The sequence below is a fragment of the Melitaea cinxia genome, chromosome 4, assembly GCF_905220565.1.
Source record: "Melitaea cinxia chromosome 4, ilMelCinx1.1, whole genome shotgun sequence".
NCBI lineage: Eukaryota > Metazoa > Arthropoda > Insecta > Lepidoptera > Nymphalidae > Melitaea > Melitaea cinxia.
The window spans coordinates 14,713,500-14,734,165 of record NC_059397.1 but is presented as its reverse complement, the minus strand read 5'-3'; the positions used below and the strand labels follow the sequence as shown (position 1 = coordinate 14,734,165).

The 20,666-nt window shown below is 34.2% G+C and overlaps 2 protein-coding genes across 2 annotated transcripts; both read right to left on the bottom strand.

Annotated features, from left to right (window-relative positions):
- Nucleotides 1-728: 728 nt before the first annotated feature.
- Nucleotides 729-7,279, bottom strand: LOC123670284 (cytochrome P450 CYP12A2-like). The gene is made up of 10 exons (XM_045603789.1): nucleotides 7,205-7,279; nucleotides 6,102-6,229; nucleotides 3,952-4,085; nucleotides 2,962-3,077; nucleotides 2,765-2,881; nucleotides 2,094-2,372; nucleotides 1,838-1,994; nucleotides 1,387-1,599; nucleotides 1,129-1,300; nucleotides 729-904 (listed from the first exon to the last, which is right to left on the bottom strand). Exons 1-10 carry the CDS (start codon nucleotides 7,261-7,263, stop codon nucleotides 750-752), a joined length of 1,530 nt encoding a protein of 509 aa, XP_045459745.1. The 5' UTR covers nucleotides 7,264-7,279; the 3' UTR covers nucleotides 729-749.
- A 3,847-nt stretch (nucleotides 7,280-11,126) lies between these two features.
- LOC123670422 (cytochrome P450 CYP12A2-like) lies at nucleotides 11,127-16,129 on the bottom strand. Its single transcript, XM_045603918.1, has 10 exons — nucleotides 16,077-16,129; nucleotides 15,818-15,945; nucleotides 14,570-14,703; nucleotides 13,853-13,968; nucleotides 13,656-13,772; nucleotides 13,031-13,309; nucleotides 12,785-12,941; nucleotides 12,346-12,558; nucleotides 12,088-12,259; nucleotides 11,127-11,538 (listed from the first exon to the last, which is right to left on the bottom strand). Exons 1-10 carry the CDS (start codon nucleotides 16,127-16,129, stop codon nucleotides 11,378-11,380), a joined length of 1,530 nt encoding a protein of 509 aa, XP_045459874.1. The 3' UTR covers nucleotides 11,127-11,377.
- Between the last annotated feature and the right edge of the window lie 4,537 nt (nucleotides 16,130-20,666).

Below are 20,666 nucleotides of genomic sequence, written 5' to 3'. Positions count from 1 at the left end.
ATAAAAATGAAATGAAATGGCTCTGTGTACACTTCCCTAGTGCTTTTACACTACGCTGTGTCCTATATACCCAAAGGTTGTCTGGAAGAGATCACTACTCTAGCGATAAGCCCGCCTTTGTACACTGTTTTTTATTTGTAATATGTCATTGTGTTGATCGTTGTTGTGTACAATAAAGAGTATCTATCTAAATAAAAATGAATGTTGCTAAGCGCATAACTTGAGAATGGCTCGACTAATTCGGCTAATTTATTTTTTTGTGTGTCCTTAAGGCTCACGGAAGGTTTTAATAGTAAAGAATATGAAATAAAATAAAAAATGATTTTTACGATTCTTTTGACAGAACGAAGTTTGTCCGGGCAGCTAGTATTTAATAATTTTGTTTAATATGATGCACTATCTACGTACATAATCGAATAAAGTAAAAATATATTTAAACGTGTCGCAAAGGTTAAAAGTGGGTTATTTTTTATAACGTTTTTAAATAATTAGTATGAAATATTTAAAGGCTGTCATAGGCAATTGCCTTGCCTTAAACATTTCATACTACTTATTGTTCCAAAGTTATTGTTACAAGTGATGAAATAAAGATTAAAAAATGTTTTTTGTACATTCTTATCGAAAACATTTTTTTTTTACTTTTTAAACAGTTTTAATTTGACTTTTTGAAACTATTTTGAATTGATACATTTTTTTTGAACGATTTGCTTCTTAAATATATACGTATGTTTTAATTTAGTAAATATATTTTACTTAACATCTTTAAATACAAAATTATATGGCCCAATTATATAATTGAGTGTGGTTTGTTTGACTTTAAGATCAGGTCCAAACCACTCCACGTGGAAATTTTCTATGATCTTGGCGAGGAATGTTTCAATCTCCAACTCGGCTATTCGTCGTCCTGAAATAGAGAACATTACATAGATATAGAGTGATTAGTACTGTTTATAAAATGGAAGAGATATTATAAAATATATAAAAGAGAATATAAAAAGTAAAAAACAACGTTTATTATTTACTATCTTAAAATAAATATGTCTTTTTAAAATAATATATCATTAAAACAATACATTATATTTATAAATCATATAGATGGTTATTCTATGAGAAATTGCTTGCATTTACCAATACAACTACGAGCTCCAAATCCGAAAGGGTTAAATGCAAATGGATGTGCGTTGCCATAATACAATGGATCACTTTTTTCAGTGATCCATCTTTCGGGAATGTATTCTTTAGATCTCGGAAATTGGTCTTCCTGCATTGACAAAAATTGGTGAGTAAAGGTCACTAACATCTGTAACGAAAGCAAAATCATGGATTAAAAACTTTTTAGTATAGTATAATTTAATAAAGAAAAGTACTATATGAAGCCTTACTTACATCTTTAGGTATTCTGTATCCTAAAACTTCATAATCTCTTGTTGTTTTCCTTAAGTTTCCTGACGCTACTGGAAGCATTCTCATTGACTCTTTTATGCACGCTTTCAAGTACGGTTGCTTCTCATTTCGTGACATGATTTCTTCCCTCAATTTTTCTTGCTTTTCAGGATTCTTAGCCAGTAAGTAAAGTATCGCTGTCATGGTATTTGCTGACTTAAATAAAACAAATAAAATTATACGTGTTGGGTAAAATTCTTTTTATATCACTATTGTTTATTATGAGTTAAACAGAGAGAGAGAGAGAGAGAGAGAGAGAGAGAGACAGAGAGAGACAGAGAGACAGAGAGAGAGAGAGAGAGAAGTAATATACTATTGCAAAGAAGTCACTGCAAATAATAATTGATGTGTCAGATCAGTGTCTACTTTTTAATTTGAGTTAGTTGAAACTTACTGTATCAACGCCAGCGAATAGCATATCACTAGCCATAACTAACGCCGCATTTTCATCAATTTCCAGTAATTTTTCCAAAATAGCCTTTTCTTCGTTGGAATTTTTGTTTTTGTTTTCAAGTTGTTTTATAGCTTTTCCGATAAAAAACTTACTAAGTCTAAAATCATATACGAATCATTAATAAAATGATTGATAATGAACAAAGTTTTATGTACACACAAGAAGCAAAGGGCAAAAATAGATATAAAATACGCACTCAACTTGATTTTCATATAATTTCATTGCTTTTTTGAAACCTGGTGTTGTGACGTATCGCCAAAGACTCGGCTTAAAATCCAATTCGTCAACAATATGAAATATTTGGTGTATCGTATGTATAAGTTTCTTTTCAGGAGAGTTTTCTGGTAAATTGCGATCAAGGCAGTTAATGCGGCCTCCAAGAGCTACTACGCCAATAGATTCCAAAGCCCACAGGTTCATCTCCTCGTCAAATTTTGTTTCCAACATATTTTTGTCGTTACGAATAAGTTTCATCCTGAAACAGATATCTAATAGTTGTAGATTTTTTGAGCTAATTAAATATTTACTGTCTTGGACTCTACAAGAATGTCTACTTGAGATTGAAAAATAATGTAGTTGTTGTATTACATGTAATGTTGTGACGATAATTCGAGTTTGCTCGATCATAGAACAAAATTTTATATTGTAGCGGAACACTAAACAATATAGTTGTGTGACTGACATCTGGCCCACTGGAGTGCAATATAAAAAAACGGATACACTGAAGTTGTAGGCTCAATTAGAAGTGTTGAAGAAGAAGAAGTTAAGCTGAGTTATGTTGAGCTGATAAATATTTATATGATTTTAGCGCAAAATGACTTTGGCATGTGTTTAAATATAGACCATGTATAATTATAGTAATGTTACCTCTTAATCATATCCTCAGAGACTTCATCTAAGCTGTTTTTGTACAGCTTAATAGTTTTTGGTTGTAGCATAATAGGATTAACCGTTGATCGGAATGTTTTCCACCGTTCACCATGTCTAAAATAAGGAAATTATATCAACATTATAAACATCGTTGTAGAAGATTTAATAACACTTTTAAATTAAATAAATATTACTCAGAGAGTAGTCCCGTCGATTTATTAGGATCACGTTCTTTATTGTAGTTATGTCTGAAATAATCTAAACTTTGAAAACCAACGCGAACCGGCGTTAAATTTTCACTTCGCAGTATCTGTAAAAAAAACTGCATTAGAATTTATTTGGCTTTGTATGGACTTATTAGCCGTGTACATAAGAGCTAAATACTTTCAGTATATCTTTATAAAGTTCATTTACAATTATGGGATATAGAATGGCGTATAATTTAAAGAACAATGGTCAACCAAAACTTCGACCGCGTGAAGATTCAACTTTCCTTTATACATGATCTGTGTCGTTCCCAAGTTTTAAATTACATCAGTACTCCATTTCGTTAAAATATACTCAAAAGATTGATTGTGAAAGTATTACAGAAAAATAAACAAAATTTAAAAGATAGTTCGGTGAACTATAATACTTTCTAATTATATATATCGTGTTATTTTACCCGCAAAGTATATGATTTGGAATTTTAAACTATAGTTAAGTACTGTATACAATTAAATGGTTCGTATAATATATGAAGTAAAATTTATTTCATACACTGTCGTGGATTTCTATTGAATGCAGTATGTTCTAGCGGCAAGGTGTAGAATATATAAGCGGGTGTCTTGAGAGAGCGAAAAGTTCGGTGAGCACGTTACAACGTTTTCTGCCATGCGTTTTCACTTTGTTTTGATCTTATAAACTCTTTGTCCAAAAAAGAATATGAACAAACCTAAATTAACCTAAAATCACGCCTTTATTCGCATTTTATAAAATGCCTGTATACATTTCCTGGACGTTGTATACATTGGCTAGGCAATGTCTATAATTGTGAACGATTGTATATTTTATAAATTGCCTAAACGAGCTCGTTACTCTGTTATTACTACCAGAATTACATACTTTGCTGATAACATATTCGAAATATACTACTAATATACAAGGCAAACAATGTTTCACTTTATTAGGTTCATCATGCTTACATGAGATATAGCTTCAGGATCGTACAAAAAAATTAGGGTGGGTGAGCCAAATGATCCGTCAAATTTAACGATTGGTCCATATCGTTCGTACATTAAATGAACTAATTCGGCATTGTCGATTTTGTATAATGATCCTGAAAATAAATGTATTAGATATGAAAAATGTAATTTAAAAATCGTTGATCAAATAACGATTGTAAAAAAAAAAAATTGGACGTCGTAATTGTTTTTCAGAAATATATAATGTAAAATAAGAAAAATATAATTTTTAAATTACCACCACATATTGTTGTTTTGAAATACGAAAGATATGTTATCAATAACTATAGAAATAAGATTTTCTTATTAAAATGAGTAATATGATAAGTTCGTTCTTCTTCCCATCTTCCACGTGGACGATAGAGCGCTCTCGGTGCCCGTGAGCGTGAGTCTATAAGCGAAGCGGCATGCATAGGTGGGCCTACCGTCGGGGCGTCACGGTTGCATGCGTGAGTGATTCCGTGGGGACCCACAATGATGATGAGGGCACCGCTGGGTTTTAGTAGGTAGTCTGTCCGTGTTCTGACCGCACCGAGAGCCCCACACTCCCGTCGCCTCCGGGCGGTGGGGCTAGTGCGTAAATGTATTTCCCAGCGATAAAAAAGGGTATTAGAGTGGGAATATTAGGGTAGGTTAGGTCATGTGGGATTTGGAAATAAGGTTGGGATAGGTTTTACAATATTCCCAGGCCTTTGTAGCCTAGGCCTTAGATTGAGGCCTGGGACCTAGGCTCCAAGGGGATGAGTTGCTGGACTTCTACTGGGCGCGTCCCCCGGGTAGCGGATAGGGGAACGCCGCCTGCGGTTTAACGACTGCGGGTGGTAGGGGTCTTCGGACCCCCGCGGACAAAAACCAAACGATGCGCTCCGGGTACCGCTCTGATCATCAGAGTGGACCTATGAGCGCAGGTGTGTTGGCACGGAGGTGCGGAGGTGTGTGTGGCGCTGAGACGGCGCGATGACTTGGGGGTCGGTTCTTCCTTCCCCTACGCGGAGGACGGGGTGGGTGGGTTCAGCGACGGTAGTCTCTAGGCCACAGGAGAACCAGCAGCGTCACGGTCGCCCATGAAGGTTTTAGCCATCTGCAGTATTCGATCACCCAGCATTATTCTCGTGCACCTGGCCACGTAAGACGGTATTATGTGGTTCAAGCTGGAACGTGGAGTATCTTGCATCCCTATCGTGGACCCTCTACATTAAGACAGCTCCTACTTTTCCCTTTATTTTATTACCATCGGTGTAGATGAATGAGCTGAAGTTGTGGTGTCTTTCAAGCTCTTCTGGGTTCAAATTCTCCATGTGCTCATACTCAGTTGTCATGAGTAGAGATGGATGGGGATTTCGTATTGGTCCCACTACAGTTTTTTTCCCGGCGAAAGAAGGTCTGTGCAGTGGTTTTTATTGGTCTTGAATAATATGGCCGCTTTTCGGATCGAGCAGCCTTAAAAGACGAGTGCCGATGTAAGAAGTACCGTTCTGTACACCTTGCATATCCTTTGTGCGAAGCCTCTCTGCAGTGGCCGGCCTCCGCGGAGACCGTCGTCACCGGTGACGATTTTTAGGTCTTCGATGATATCCACACTGTCACCGAAGACGATGATTGCCGCCTTTACTTTTATCGGGCGACCCAGGGTGCACTTGATGATTTTTGCACTGAGGTGTTATCTCATTTCGCTCGTTCTATCGATTTACGGTTCTTGAACTAGGGCAAAGAAGATTACACCTGAATCAGTTCGGGCGTTGGAAGCTTTGAACACTGCAGGTTTACTTGTATAGAACTTAAGCCGCTATCCGTTTTGCCCGCCACCTATTTAGGGACCACCACTATGATCTCATACACTATGTAAACATATACAATGTGCAACTTAAACTGAAAATGATTTTTCAGGTTAAATATAATAAACATTTCACGCATTTTTACAGTCGAGGAAAATCGATACCTATGAAGTAATAAATATTTATATAATCATAATTATATTTTCTGCTTAAACATGTTACAGCATCTATAAACAAACAGTAAACAATATAAAAACCAGTCGATTACCTAACTGACAGTTAGGCACAAAGATCTCGCAATTTCAAATTTTAAAAAATACTTTGACACGAACTGACCTCCAGGTAAAAAGTGATGGAACTGTCCAATTAGAGGTAGAGTCGATGGACCTGGTATCTCTCGCCATGACTTTAAATTTGTGCTTTTCTCCTTATTATTTACTACTGTGCTGTGAACGCTCACTGATCTGGAAACATACTTGTATTTACGGATAAATAAATAAACAAATAGGTAAATTCTTTATTTTAACCAAACATTTACAGATTACTTCAGCGTAAAGATACACTCGATACATGGAGAATTCCGCAATAAAAAACACCATTTAGTATGAAAAAAGACCAGTTTTGTTAAAATTTTCGTTTACATAACGATAAATCAATAGATGATAATAATTGTGTTTGCCAGCAAACGAAAAAAAACCGACTTCAATTACATCGACAAGCAATACAACGTAGGTTGACGAAAAAATAGTCAAGTAAATACGCATTATCAAACATTATCCCCAAAAGTTTTAATTAGATCTTGATGAAATTTAAATGTGACCACATGATAAACATCGGCTTTCGATTAAATTAAAAAATCATCAAAATTGGTACCCCCAGTAAAAAGTTACGCGGATTTTCAAAGGTTTCCCTCGATTTCCCTGGGATCCCATCATCAGATCCTGGTTTCCTTATCATGGTAACACAGTTAAGATAGCTCCTTTCCAAAAAAAAAAAAAAAGAATTCATAAAGTTTCATAAACGACGAAGTTATCCCCGAACATAAATAATATTTAAATATATATACATATATACGAGCTCTTAGTTGCCCTTGCTTTTTTATACATCCAGTTTTTTTACATTAGTTTTCTTCTGTAACAAATAATATATGTATTCTGATTTTTTATTGTATTCACTGATGATTGTATTTATTTTAGCCATTGATTTAAATAAAATATAAATAATTTGTTTCTATACGGTCGAATTGAGTAACCTCCTCCTTTTTTAAATTCGGTTAAAAACATTAAATGTTTTGCCATTTTACATTTTCGCCAGTCAATATATGTTTTAAATAATATTAATAACATAAATTACGTTTTAAAGGAAATTTATCAGAAATTAAAATTAGTCGTTTTGATCCAAGAAATCACTTTATGTTAAATTATCTTATAATAGCTTACCTTACAAATTGCTTATTAATTACACTCAAATTCAACGCTGGTCTTCGTAAAAGATGCATATTTCTCCTTTATATTATAAATAATTAAATAAATTAGTTTTAATTTTATTATAATACACGTAAAGTATTTCAAAACATTTGCACTAATACAATAAAATACAAAGAGATAAAGGGTTTATCATTTTATTATCTAACACATCAGAAAATATAAACGTTTACGTCATGTAAAATGATGACTAGCTTCCCGCACAACTCAACAAGGTATAGTGAACCGAGTATTATTGGTAGGTGACCTCGATCTTGAATGGATACCGAATGATTTTTACCCGTTGACTCTTATATTACGTATTTGATAAAGTTGATAAATATTAGGCACATATATTAAATATAAAAATCTTTTAACATATACATAATATAATTTTGTTATAAATATATATAGGATGTTCGCACTTCTTATGAACGACCTTTTTAATAGGCGTGAATACTTGCACTCTCTAATTTCTCGAGTCGCATCCAAAACACGTCGACGAAGTTCCTGTATTATTGCAATTTGTTTTTTTGTTGTTTTTGTACTTTTGTTTAGGACTGGCGATCGTGATGGTCATAATATAGGTTCCAAGCGGCCGAACCATCTGTTGGGATATGGCTCGTTTAGGTACCTCCGTGCGGGCGTAGCGTAAACATAGCTGGCAACTAGAAAATCCTCACATAATGCGCAAAGACAGATCTCTCTACCAATTTAAAATTAATTATTGGACTGGAATATTGAATAGTCAAATTATTGACCGCGGGCTCAAGGAGGATCAATTTAGCGAAAAAAAGATATAATATTTCGTACTTAAAAGAATTGTAAAAAAATCCTAGACCGTTGCAGATAGATTTTTTTCTGAGTTGGCCCCGTGCCCCTCACAAGCACCTGCGGGGTTATTCATTAATTACCGGACACCTGTATATCTTTTTTCTTATCATCCCAACGAATAAATAGTTATTGTTTCTATTATTATATCTTTTACGTTATTTTTTTTTTTTTAAATTTTAATTAAATAGCTCATAAGTTTAAGATTCTTATAAAATGTTCTCGTTCGTGAAAATAATTGATTGACAATAAATGATACACATATAGATAAAACGCGCCTTACATTTTAAAAGTTATATGCTTAAAGTATTTTCATTGCTATTTAAAATGTGCTATAAAAATCCAGTTGAGTTTTAACAAGATTATCCTAATATATCTAGTGACCTTAATATTGAAATAGCACCCTCATTATTATCAATCGAAAATTCTCACGTCAAAATATTAGCTTTAAAAAAAAATCTGTCATAATTTGATATAGATCAACTATTTCCGACGATACCTCAATTTTTAAGAAATAATTTTGATTATTTTATTTATCTATTTATTGAAATATTCCAATATGGTTACATATATAAATAGTTTGAAGGTACAACGTAAATTTATTAGAAAATTTTGCCCTGTACTATTTATCGCCGATAGTTGTTAATAGTCTAAAACTTTTTTTTTATTCAAAATATTATACATATTTACACTTCACAACTTAAGAACTAAATATTGTTAATATATTGATAGTTTTGGTATAAATCATGTCCGCGTGGAATTGTATTGTCTAAAATTATATCTAACACTACATCTAAATAACACACGTAACTGAAGACAGCGATCGACACGAGACCCGTGAAGTATTATACATTTTTGAAGTAAGCCTTCTTTATGCACTCTTGATTTGGGAAGTAAGCTGGTGAATGAATGAAAAGTGTGAAAGGGCGAAACGAACGGTTCATTTACGCGGAGACCAAAGTCTATTGTACATAGCTATCATTTCTATGGCGAACAAATTAACAGAAAACAAAGTTTGAGAGATTTGGGGGTCCATTCAAAAAACTATACTATCAGCTCATATAGAAAATACACTAATGAAGGCATATAAAAACCTAGGGTTTGTACTTCGCGTGTGTGAACCGCTTACAGATATATCAGTCTATGGAGTATTTTAAAGTATGTTAGCCCTATATGTTCACCTCAATACCGTATTTATCAGAATCGCTTAGAGCGTATCAAAAAAAAAAAAAAAAATCATTAAACATTTAAACTTTCGCTGTCGTAAGCTTTGTGAGAATTATGAAGATGGTTGCGCGGACCATAAAATTAGAGCAGGGACGTATTCTTTTGGATATTGGTCTACTCTAAAATATAACAAATAGTAAGATTGATTGCCCGCAACTAGCATATAAAATAGGTTTTCGAACTCCTAAATATCGTACCCGTAATACATCTATGCTATAATTGTATTTGCTCGTAAACGAAAAAAAAAAAAAACCGACTGCAATTACATCGACAAGTAATACAACGCAGGTAGACGAAAAAATAGTCAAGTAAATACGCGTTATCAAAGATTACTCTAAAAGTTTTAATTAGATCTCGATGAAATTTAAATGTGACCACATGATAAACATCGGCTTTCGATTAAATTAAAAATCATCAAAATCGGTACACCCAGAAAAAGGTACGCGGTATAATACAACGTAGGTCGACGAATAAATAGTCAAGTAAAAACGCATTATTAGATATAACTCGAAAAGTAGTTGTTAGATCTTAAATAAAAAAACCACCTTGTCTTAATGACGGACACGGCCCTATGTTCACGGCACGATGCCGTGGCATTTTACGTGCCGTTGCCGCGTACATTGCGCCGCGCGCAACTTGACAGTTGATATTTCAGTGAGTGACAGTTAATTTTAATATTAAAAACAGAGACTCTTATTTTATTTATTTGTATAGATTTGTAGAGTATTTTTGAATATTGTTTAAATTCTGTGACATCGGCTTGATGGAATTTGAATTTAGGTATGTAAAGGGCTTAAAATTATTTTGTTAAATATCCACAGCACACGGTTCTTGTTATTTTGTTTTGTACACAAACTGCGAAATATCAACTGTCAAGTTGCGCGCGGCGCACCGTCTACGGCGCCGTGCTACGGCACGACGTAGTCGCCCTAAAAAGCAACGGCGCCGTGCCGTGTTACGGCGACGGCGCCGTGTCGTGGACATGGGGCCGGGCCCTTAATTCGAATTGGTCGCTGTAGTTGTGTTATAGCAAAAAAGAGGCATTCAGACTTGGCGTGGGTGACATGGGTAGCACGTAGCTAGATCAAGGCGTCGTTTGTCTCATAGTAATATTAAAAGCATCTGACCAAGAACAGAACGTTACAAGGCTATTAGTTTTATTTTATTTATTACTAGCTGCTGCCCGCGACGTCGTCTGCGTGAACGCTATACAGCACCAAAAATACCTACGATTATACCTTATAAATTAACATTCATTTACCCGTTTCTTCTTTATATTTCATATCTACAGAAAAATCTCATAGATGGCGCTGCTTTAAAATTGTCTTGTCTACTTATATTCATTTAATTATGTTTATCGGCTTAGTTACTTATATTGTATGATTTTTATAGTGTGAAGCTAGCTTATATAGCATGGTTATTAACATAATAACAAGCAACATTCAAATTTGCGTCGTTAGATTACACGTTGTTACAGAATGCGTTGAGGAAATAAAGGTTCACTGCTCGTTCCCGGTAGGTGATAGCATGATAATATGTAGCCTATATGTTGACCCGACTTCTTAATAATATTCGTGTCAAATTTGAAGTAAATCCATGCGGTACTTTTTGAGTTTATCCCGGACATACATACAGACAAACAGACAAAAATTCTAAAAGCTATATTTCTGCCTCCGGTATCGATTGTAGATCACACCCCAAGTATTCTTTTAAAAAATATTCAATGTACAGTTTTGACTTTCCTACCATTTTATTATATGTATAGATAGCAGAATTCAAGCACAACTTATCAAATCATACAAATTAATAATAATATTTTTTATTAATAAATCGTGTAAAATTATTTATATGTATTCATCTTTATTGGGTATACATGTTTAGACATAAATTTAAATTAAGTTACTTACTTATACCAATTAAATCTGAACGAAATATATTTTTTAATTGTTACAACCTCGAAAATGGAGTGCATTAACAGTTTTGAATTTAAATTATAAACCAAAGAACTACTTTTATTCTTAATCACAAATAAGGTATTAACGTATGTTTAAATTTAGTAGTATGTTTAATGTATGTTATAATTTCGTAAAACTATTTTACTTTAACATCTTTGAATACGAAATTATATGGCCCAATTAAATAATTGAATGTAGTTTTTTTGACTTTAATATCAGGTCCGAACCACTCAACGTGGAAATTCTCTATGACCTTGGCAAGGAATGTTTCAATCTCCAACTCGGCTATTCGACGACCTAAAATGATATAGACTCATTAGTACTATTTATAAAATGGAAGAGATATTATAAAATAGATATAAGAAAATGCGCATAAAAAGTAAAGAACAAAGTTTCATATTCACTTCCTTAAAATAAATATGTCTTTTTAAAATAATATATCATAAACAATTTTTTAATATCATATCAAAATTCGACCGTTCCAGCGGGGATCGAACCTGCATCTCCGACTTACCGTGTCGGTGCTTTAGCCAATTAAGCTATGGAACGATGTACTCGCTAGATCGAAATTTTGATATGATGATTTTATATTCGGTCTAAGCGACCGTGGCCCCGTCTATAGTGAGTCATTCACAGCACTCGTAACTATTCAAAGTTTCACATTACAATGAATTCTTTGACAGGAGACGACACCATGCTATTTTTACGCCACTGTCAAATGTTTAGAATTTCCTAATGTGTGGGTAACACAAAAATAAATCGTAAGAAATAATATATCATGTAAACAATAGATTATGGTTATAATTTATATAGATTGTTATTTTACAAGAAATCGCTTGAATTTACCAATACAACTACGAGCTCCAAATCCGAAAGGACTAAATGCAAATGGATGTGCGTTGCCATAATACAATGGATCACTTTTTTCAGTGATCCATCTTTCGGGAATGTATTCTTTAGATCTCGGGAATTGATCTTCCTGCATTGATAAAAATTGGTGAGCAAAGGTCATGAACATCTGTAACGAAAGCAAAATCATGGATTAAAAACTTTTTAGTATAGTATAATTTAATAAAGAAAAGTACTATAAGAAGCCTTACTTACATCTTTAGGTATTCTGTATCCCAAAACTTCATAATCTCTTGTTGTTTTCCTTAAGTTTCCTGACACTACTGGAAGCATTCTCATTGACTCTTTTATGCACGCTTTTAAGTACGGTTGCATATCATTTCGTGACATGATTTCTTCCCTCAATTTTTCTTGCTTTTCAGGATTCTTAGCCAGTAAGTAAAGTATCGCTGTCATGGTATTTGCTGACTTAAATAAAACGAATAAAATTGTACATGTTGGGTAAAATTCTTTTTATATCACTATTATTTATTATGAGTTAAACAGAGAGACAGACAGAGAGAGAGAGAGAGATAGATAGAGAGAGAGAGAGAGAGAGAGAAGTAATATACTATTGCAAAGAAGTTACTGCAAATGATAAGTAATGTATTACAAATCAGTTTCTACTTTTTAATTTGAGTTAGTTGAAACTTACTGTATCAACGCCAGCGAATAGCATATCACTAGCCATAACTAACGCCGCATTTTCATCAATTTCCAGTAATTTTTCCAAAATACCCTTTTCTTCGTTGGAATTTTTGTTTTTGTTTTCAAGTTGTTTTATAGCTTTTCCGATAAAAAACTTACTAAGTCTAAAATAAAATAAAATAATTGCTAATGACAAAGGGTATTTCAGGTACATACAAGAAGTAAAGGGCTAAAAGATATATAAAATACGTACTCTACTTGATTTTCAAATAATTTCATCGCTTTTTTGAAACTGGGTGTTGTGACGTATCTCCAAAGACTCGGCTTAAAATCCAATTTGTCAACAATATGAAATATTTGGTGCACTGTATTTATAAGTTTCTTTTCAGGAGAGTTTTCTGGTAAATTGCGATCAAAGCAGTTAATGCGCCCCCCTAGAGCTACTACGGCAATAGCTTCCAAAGCCCACAGGGTCATCTCCTCGTCAAATTTTGTTTCTAACATATTTTTCTCGTTACGAATAAGTTTCATCCTGAAACCGATATCTAGTAGTTGTAGATTTTTTGCGCTAATTAAATATTTACTGTCCTGGACTTTACAAGAATGTCTAATCGAGATTGAAAAATAACCCAATTGTTGTATTATATGTAATGTTTTGACGATAATTCGAGTATACTTGATTTCTTCACCACAGACCAAAAATTTATTTTGTAGCGGAACACAAAATAATATGGTTTTGTGACTGACATCTGGCACAGTGGATCACTCCACCGATGAATATGATTGAGCTGGTGAATATTATATATGATTTTAGCGGAAAATGACTTTTGTAGAGCACGTATAAAAATATAGAAAATGTATAAAAATAGCAATGTTACCTTTTAACCATATCCTCAGCGACTTCATCTAAGCTGTTTTTGTATAGCTTAATAGTTTTTGGTTGTAGCATAATAGGATTAACCATTGATCGGAATGTTTTCCATCGTTCACCATGTCTAAAATTAGGAAATTATATCCAGATTATATACATGGTTATAGAAGATTTAATATCACTGTTAAATGAAATAAATATTACTCAGAGATTAGTCCTGTCAATTTATTAGGATCACGTCCTTTGTTGTATTTAAGTTTGAAATAATCTAAACTCTGCAGACCAATGCGAATTGGCATTAAATTTTCACTTCGCAGAATCTGTAAAATTAAATCTATATGAGATTTTGCTTGACTACAATACTTTCTAATTATAGGTATATATCATGTTATTTTACCGGAAAAGTATATGGTCTGGAATTCTATACAATACCTAAGTACTCTATACAATGCTTAAATGGTTCGTATAATATATGAAGTAAGATTTATTTCATACATTGTCGTGGCGTTCTAAAGAATACCGAATGTTCTACCGGCAATGTGTAAAATACATGTATTTAAGCGATTGCCTTAAGAGGGCGAAAAGTTCGGGGAAACCGTTACAACGTTTTCCATCACGTGCTTTCACTTCGTATTGTTCTTACTAACTTTGTCCAAAAAAGAATATAAACACATTTAAATGAACCCACAATCACGTATGACCTAGCATTCTATACTATGCCTGTATACATTTCCTTGACGTTGTATACATTGGTTAGGCAATGTCTATAATTATGAACGATTGTTACTATATTTTATAAATTGCCTACACGTGTTCGTTACTCTGTTACTACTACTAGAATTATGTACTTTGCTGATAGCATATACGAAGTATATTGACAAGGCAAAAAATGTTTCACTTTATTAGGTACATCATGCTTACATGAGATATAGCTTCAGGATCGTACAAAAAAATTACGGTGGGTGAGCCAAATGATCCTTCAAATTTAACGATTGGTCCATGTCGTTCGTACAGTATATCAATAAGTCTGGCTTTGTCGACATTGTAAAATGATCCTGAAAATACATTTGTTTATTATTAGACAAGGAAAATGTAACTTAAAAATCGTCGATCAACTAGCGATTGTAATAAAAAAAATTTGAACGTCGTAATTGTTTTATGTCACTAGATCGGCAAACAAGTTTACGGCTCACTTGATGATAAGCGATTACCGTAGCTTACAGACACCTGCAACACCAGAAGCATCACAAGCGCGTTCCCGACCCCATCCCCAGTCCCCCCCCAGGAGCTTTGGTCACCTTACTCACGAACAGGAACACAACACTGCTTGTAAATAACAGTTAGTATAACTAAATAGCAGTGTTATTTAGCTGTGATCTTCTGTAAGGTCGGGGTACTGCTCCAGTCGGGGTGTTCCACATTTTGAACAGGAAATCTCCTGCTGTACCCTACCTCACTTAAACTCTGTTTTTCAGAAATATAATAATATTACAGTTTAAATTATCACAACTTGTTTTTTTGGGGTACAAGAGATATGCTATCAAAAACTATGGAAATAATATGTTCTTATTAAAATGAGTACTGCGATAAGCGTAATATACACTATGTCATGCATTTACTACTTAAAACAAAACAAACATTTATATATCAACATCATCATCATCATTTCAGCCTAACACACCATTGCTGGACATAAACATCCATGACTTCGCGCAAAAAATGGCGTGAACTCATGTGTTTTGCCCATAGTTACCACGCTGGGCAGGTGGGTTGGTGACCGCAGGGCTGCCTTTGTCGCACCGAAGACGTTCCTGCCCGTCTTCGGCCTGTGTATTTCAAAGCCAGCTGTTTGATCGTTATTCCTCCATCAGTCGGCTTTTTAAGTTCCAAGGTGGTAGTGGAACTGTGTTATCCCTTAGTTGCCTCTTGCGACACCCACGGGAAGAAAGGGGACAGCTATATTCTTACTGCCGTAACCACACAGCGATAAATATTTATATAAGAATATATTTATTGTTCTGCTTAAATGAGCAGAGAGAGTTACAGCGTTCTGTGTCTATTTACAAACAAATACTCTAACAACAAGAAAGTCAGTCAGTTACATAACTTACAGTTTGGTGCCAAAATCTTATAAGATTTACTTTAAAATATATTTTGGCAAGAACTAACCTCCAGGTAAAAAGTGATGGAATGGTCCAATTAGAGGTAGAGTCGATGGACCTGGTATCTCTCGCCATGATTTTAAATTTGTGCTTTTCTCTTTATTATTCAACACTGTGCCGTGAACGCTCTCTGATCTGAAAGTGAAATACGAATAATATTAATAACATACATTACGTTTTAAGGGAAAAGTATCAGAAATTAAAATTAGTATAGTGGTTTTGGTTCAAAAAATCACTTTATGGTAAATTATCTTATGTTAGTTTACCTTACAAATTGCCGTTTGATTACACTTAATGTTGATCTTCGTAAGAACTGCATATTTCTTCTTTATATTATAAATAATTAAATAAACTGGTTTTAATTTTGTTATAATACGTTTGCGTCATGTAAAATGATGCCTAGCTTCATGCTCAACTAAACGAGATATAGTGAACCCAGTATTATCGTTAGGTGACCTCGATATTGACCGAATACCGAATGTTTTTCACGCGTTGACTAATTATAATTATATTATGTATTTGACAAACGTAGTCCAAGACACTTAAGTTGTAATGTTCGGGTGGTCAGAAGGGTTTTTTTAAATGACAACCAGCAGCGTGACGTCCTTAAATCGAAGTGTATTTATTACTGCTGACTTAGAGACCGCTTAGGTCTCATTACTATTAGTTACGGTCTGTTGGAAAAGAACTATCGTAACGAACTGTGTGACGGACTGCTGTTACGGACTGATTTCACATTGGGGTAGAGGATCATTATAAATTAAAACTATGTAAGCAATACTAAGAGAAAAGCAAATAACCGACTCTGGACTCTGCTCAACATACATAAAATTACCGTTTGAAACTCCAAATAAAAATTGACGGAATATCTAAAGGTCCCGCTAAGAGTACAAACGAACTTCTCTAATTTAAATGTCATTGTACATTACTAGTAAGTTACATTAATTTGGAAATTAAATAATTGTGTTTGTTCGCAAGTGAAAAAACCGACTTCAATTACATTGACAAGTGATACAACGTAAGTAGACGAAAAAAATCAAACGCACTAGTCGTCGAGGCACTAGGAGTTTCCCTCGATTTATCTGGGATTCCATCATCAGATCCTGGTTTCCTTACCATGGTGCCACACTTGGGATATCTCCTTTCCAACAAAAAGAAATATCAAAATCGGTTCATAAACGACGAAGTTATCTTCGAACATACATAAAAAAATATATGCGGTCGAATTAACCTTACATTACTTTTTTAAAGTCGGTTAATGTGAATTTTATTTAAAGAAGGCTCAGTAACAGATATATTAAAGTTATCAGTCTATTTTTACACGCATATGTTTTCAGTTTTTCAGTTCAGCCTATTGCAGTCAACTGCCTGGACATAGGCATCCCCAAGTTCGTGCCAGACATCCCGGTTTTCCGCAATCCTCATCCAGCCTACACCGGCAATCTTACGTAGATAGTCGGTCCAACGGGCCGTCCCACACTGCGTTTGCCAAGACGCGGTCACCACTCCAGGACCCGTCTGTTCCAACGGCCATCGGTCCTGCGACATAGATGACCAGCCCACTGCCACGTCAACTTGCTAATTCTGTGGGCTATGTCGGTTACTTTCGTTCTCTCGCATATGTATCCAGGTATAAATGATTGATTATAAATTGATAACAACTGAATATCAGTAAAAAGTGTATTTATCTATTATTTATTCATGCTCTAGGTTACGTTATTAGGAATTAAAAGCATTTTGGAAATAAAGAACATATGAATTTGTGTAATCTATACTCCGATGATAATGTTGAAAGCATTAGCGTGTTATTTATCATTATTATTTATTACTTACAATAAATATGTAAAAGTAAGGCTGATTGAGTAGCTTTATATTATTATATTGAGTATGTTTTTATTTCTACTGTATATTTCATTACATACAGTGGCGTGCATAAAGTTTTTAGACAGGGTAGGCAGTCAAAAAAAATATAAACAGTCACACTGCACCTACTTTCTCGCAATTTTTTCCTAATTTATTTCAATTTGGTTGGGAATATAGGTTTTTAGATAATTTCAAGAACAGACAAGTAAATAATTGGACACGTAAAGTTCATTTATACTTAAAATAATGCGTCTGCATATGTCTCTATACAAATACACGTACAGCAACCAACTGATACTTAACAAACAAATCAGTTACTGGATAGACTGTGACCTCATAAGGCCGGCACTCTTATAATTTCGTTTGTGTCAAACATAGGAAATCATTAATAACACTATTAATTAGTTTCGAAATTGTATGCTTAATGAAAGTACTTGTTTATTTATTAATAAATGAAATATTATATATATTATATTATAGTGCTGTGTGGCTACGGCACTAAAGAATTTAGCCACCCCCTCTCTTCCCGTGGGTGTCGTAAGAGGCGACTAAGGGATAACAAGGTTCCACAACCACCTTGGAACTTAAAAAGCCGACCGATGGCGGGATAACCATCCAACTGCTGGCTTTGAAATACTCAGGCCGAAGACGGGCAGCAGCGTCTTCGGTGCGACAAAGCCAGTACTGCGGTCACCAACCCGCCTGCCCAGCGTGGTGACTATGGGCAAAACACATGAGTTCACGTTATTTTTGGCGTAAACTTGTGGAGGCCTATGTCCAGCAGTGGACTGTATAGGCTGTAATGATGATGATGATGATGAAATATTATAACGTCATTGTTATTTATATGTAAAATCGATACGCCTGAAGAATTTTTAATTTATCCGTAAAATCGAACGTGTGAATTTGGATTATTTACTTTCGTCAAACACACATCTCCGTTACATATTTCACAAGTAAACATATTCATCACTAATATATTAATATTTTCATTAATAACAAGAACGCACAAACGAAAAATTTAAAGCAAATTACTACTATCACGAAATTACTCTGTGAAATGTTGCGATTATGCGACCGTGTCAAAAATCATAATTATTGGTAAAAACGGTATTGAATTCAAGACAATTTGATGTGACAGGTTATTCTTAGGCTGTGCCTACTCTCATTGTTAAACCGACCAATGTTAAAAACACAATAATTTGTTCGTATTCCATATGACGCGCGCGACATTATAAAATTGTAGGATTATATAATCTAACTGTCATTGATAACATTTTGTTAGCGATTGTAGGCAGAAGTTTCATAAAAGGCCCGTCGTCGATTCGCGCGAAGAGCTGATATCGCATATATGACGGTGGGCTTTTTAATTGAAGCGGATTTAAATTGAATTATGGTTTGTCTTTTTTCAAAAATGTTCATGTTTTATATATCATTTTTAGTGATATGACAAGGTAGGCAGTGCCTTTCTGCCTATATGGAATGCACGCTACGGATTACATATATACCTGTTTGATATATTTAGTAAGTTGAATCGTAAAACTTATTGTTCATGACTTTTGTATTGTTAACGATAGGAAACATTTTTCGAAAATGTGCCTAATTACAGTTAGCCTATATAAAATCAGAACACTCTCATTTATTTTGAAAAATTTTCTTTGTTCATTTAAGAATCTCACTGTAGATTCATAAAAATGCAATGACATTTATACTAATGTCTTAGTTTCGAGAGCATAAAGTAAAAAAAATCATTGTCTTTTCATTAAAAAAAAAAATTAAAGATATGTAAGAATAAATTGTCATGTCGTTATGTCAAATCAAATTTATTGCGAGAGTTAATGATTTTTCAGACCATATACTGATTAAAACAAAATTTGGTGCTACTATCGTTGTAATGGATTCTACTGTAACTGACCATGCCTCAGTTTTGCTTAGCTTATGTTTAAGTACCCCAAAACTACCTAGCGATGGTTACTATTTATGTTAGGACTAATCTGGATGCAGCCTTAGACTATGTAAAAAAGATCGATTTCTCATTTATTACGCTATCCACTAATGCCGATTTGGCAGCATTTTCTTTTGTTGAAAAACTTTCCTTTGCTATTACTAGTAGCCCAAAAGAGATCAAAATTCCTAGTAGAAAAAGAATTATTAAGCCCTGGATCACCACTGGCATACTTAGATACATTCGTCACCGTGATAAGTTGCACAAAAAAACTCAGAGCGGAACCTAATAATGCCTTTATGAAAATTTGCTATAAAAGGTTCAGAAATTTTTGTAATTCACTAATAAGAAAACTAAAAATACAATACGACAGGTCCTTAATTCAAAACGCTAGTAACAATAAACAAACTTGGTCTGCTCTCAGAGAAATAGTTGGTACCTCAAATAATAAAGTGTCACCTAAAGAACTCTTACATAAGGGCAATGAACCTTTTAATGTCGTGACAGCTGTAAATAATAATTTTGCAAACATTGGCAGTACTTTAGCGAGTAGCATCGAATGCTCTCATAGTAGTACCCTATTAACTTCTAAAACTCTATACTTACCTAACTCTATGGCCTTCTTACCGCCAGATGTAGCTGAGGTTCGATCAATAATTAATAGCCTTAAAACTAATTGTGCTGTTGGCTACGACATGATTTCTAGTAAATTGTTAAAACTAGCTAAAGACATAGTCGTTCCTCCACTTACGATCCTAAGGCACTGTAGATGCGGTACGCAACTTAACTGACTATGTTACTAATCATATTGTTTCTGGGCATAAATGTATCGGTATCTTCCTCGACTTCGAGCTTTTGACACTCTCTCGACACCAGCCCAGCTTTGTCTATGTACACTAGTTTTCTTACTGGTCGTACACAAAAAGTCAAAATTGATAATATTATTAGCAATGAGGCACCTGCCACATATGGAGTACCACAAGGTAGTGTTCTAGAACCGACTATGTTTTTGATTTATATTAACGATTTGTGTCAGATGACCCAAGCT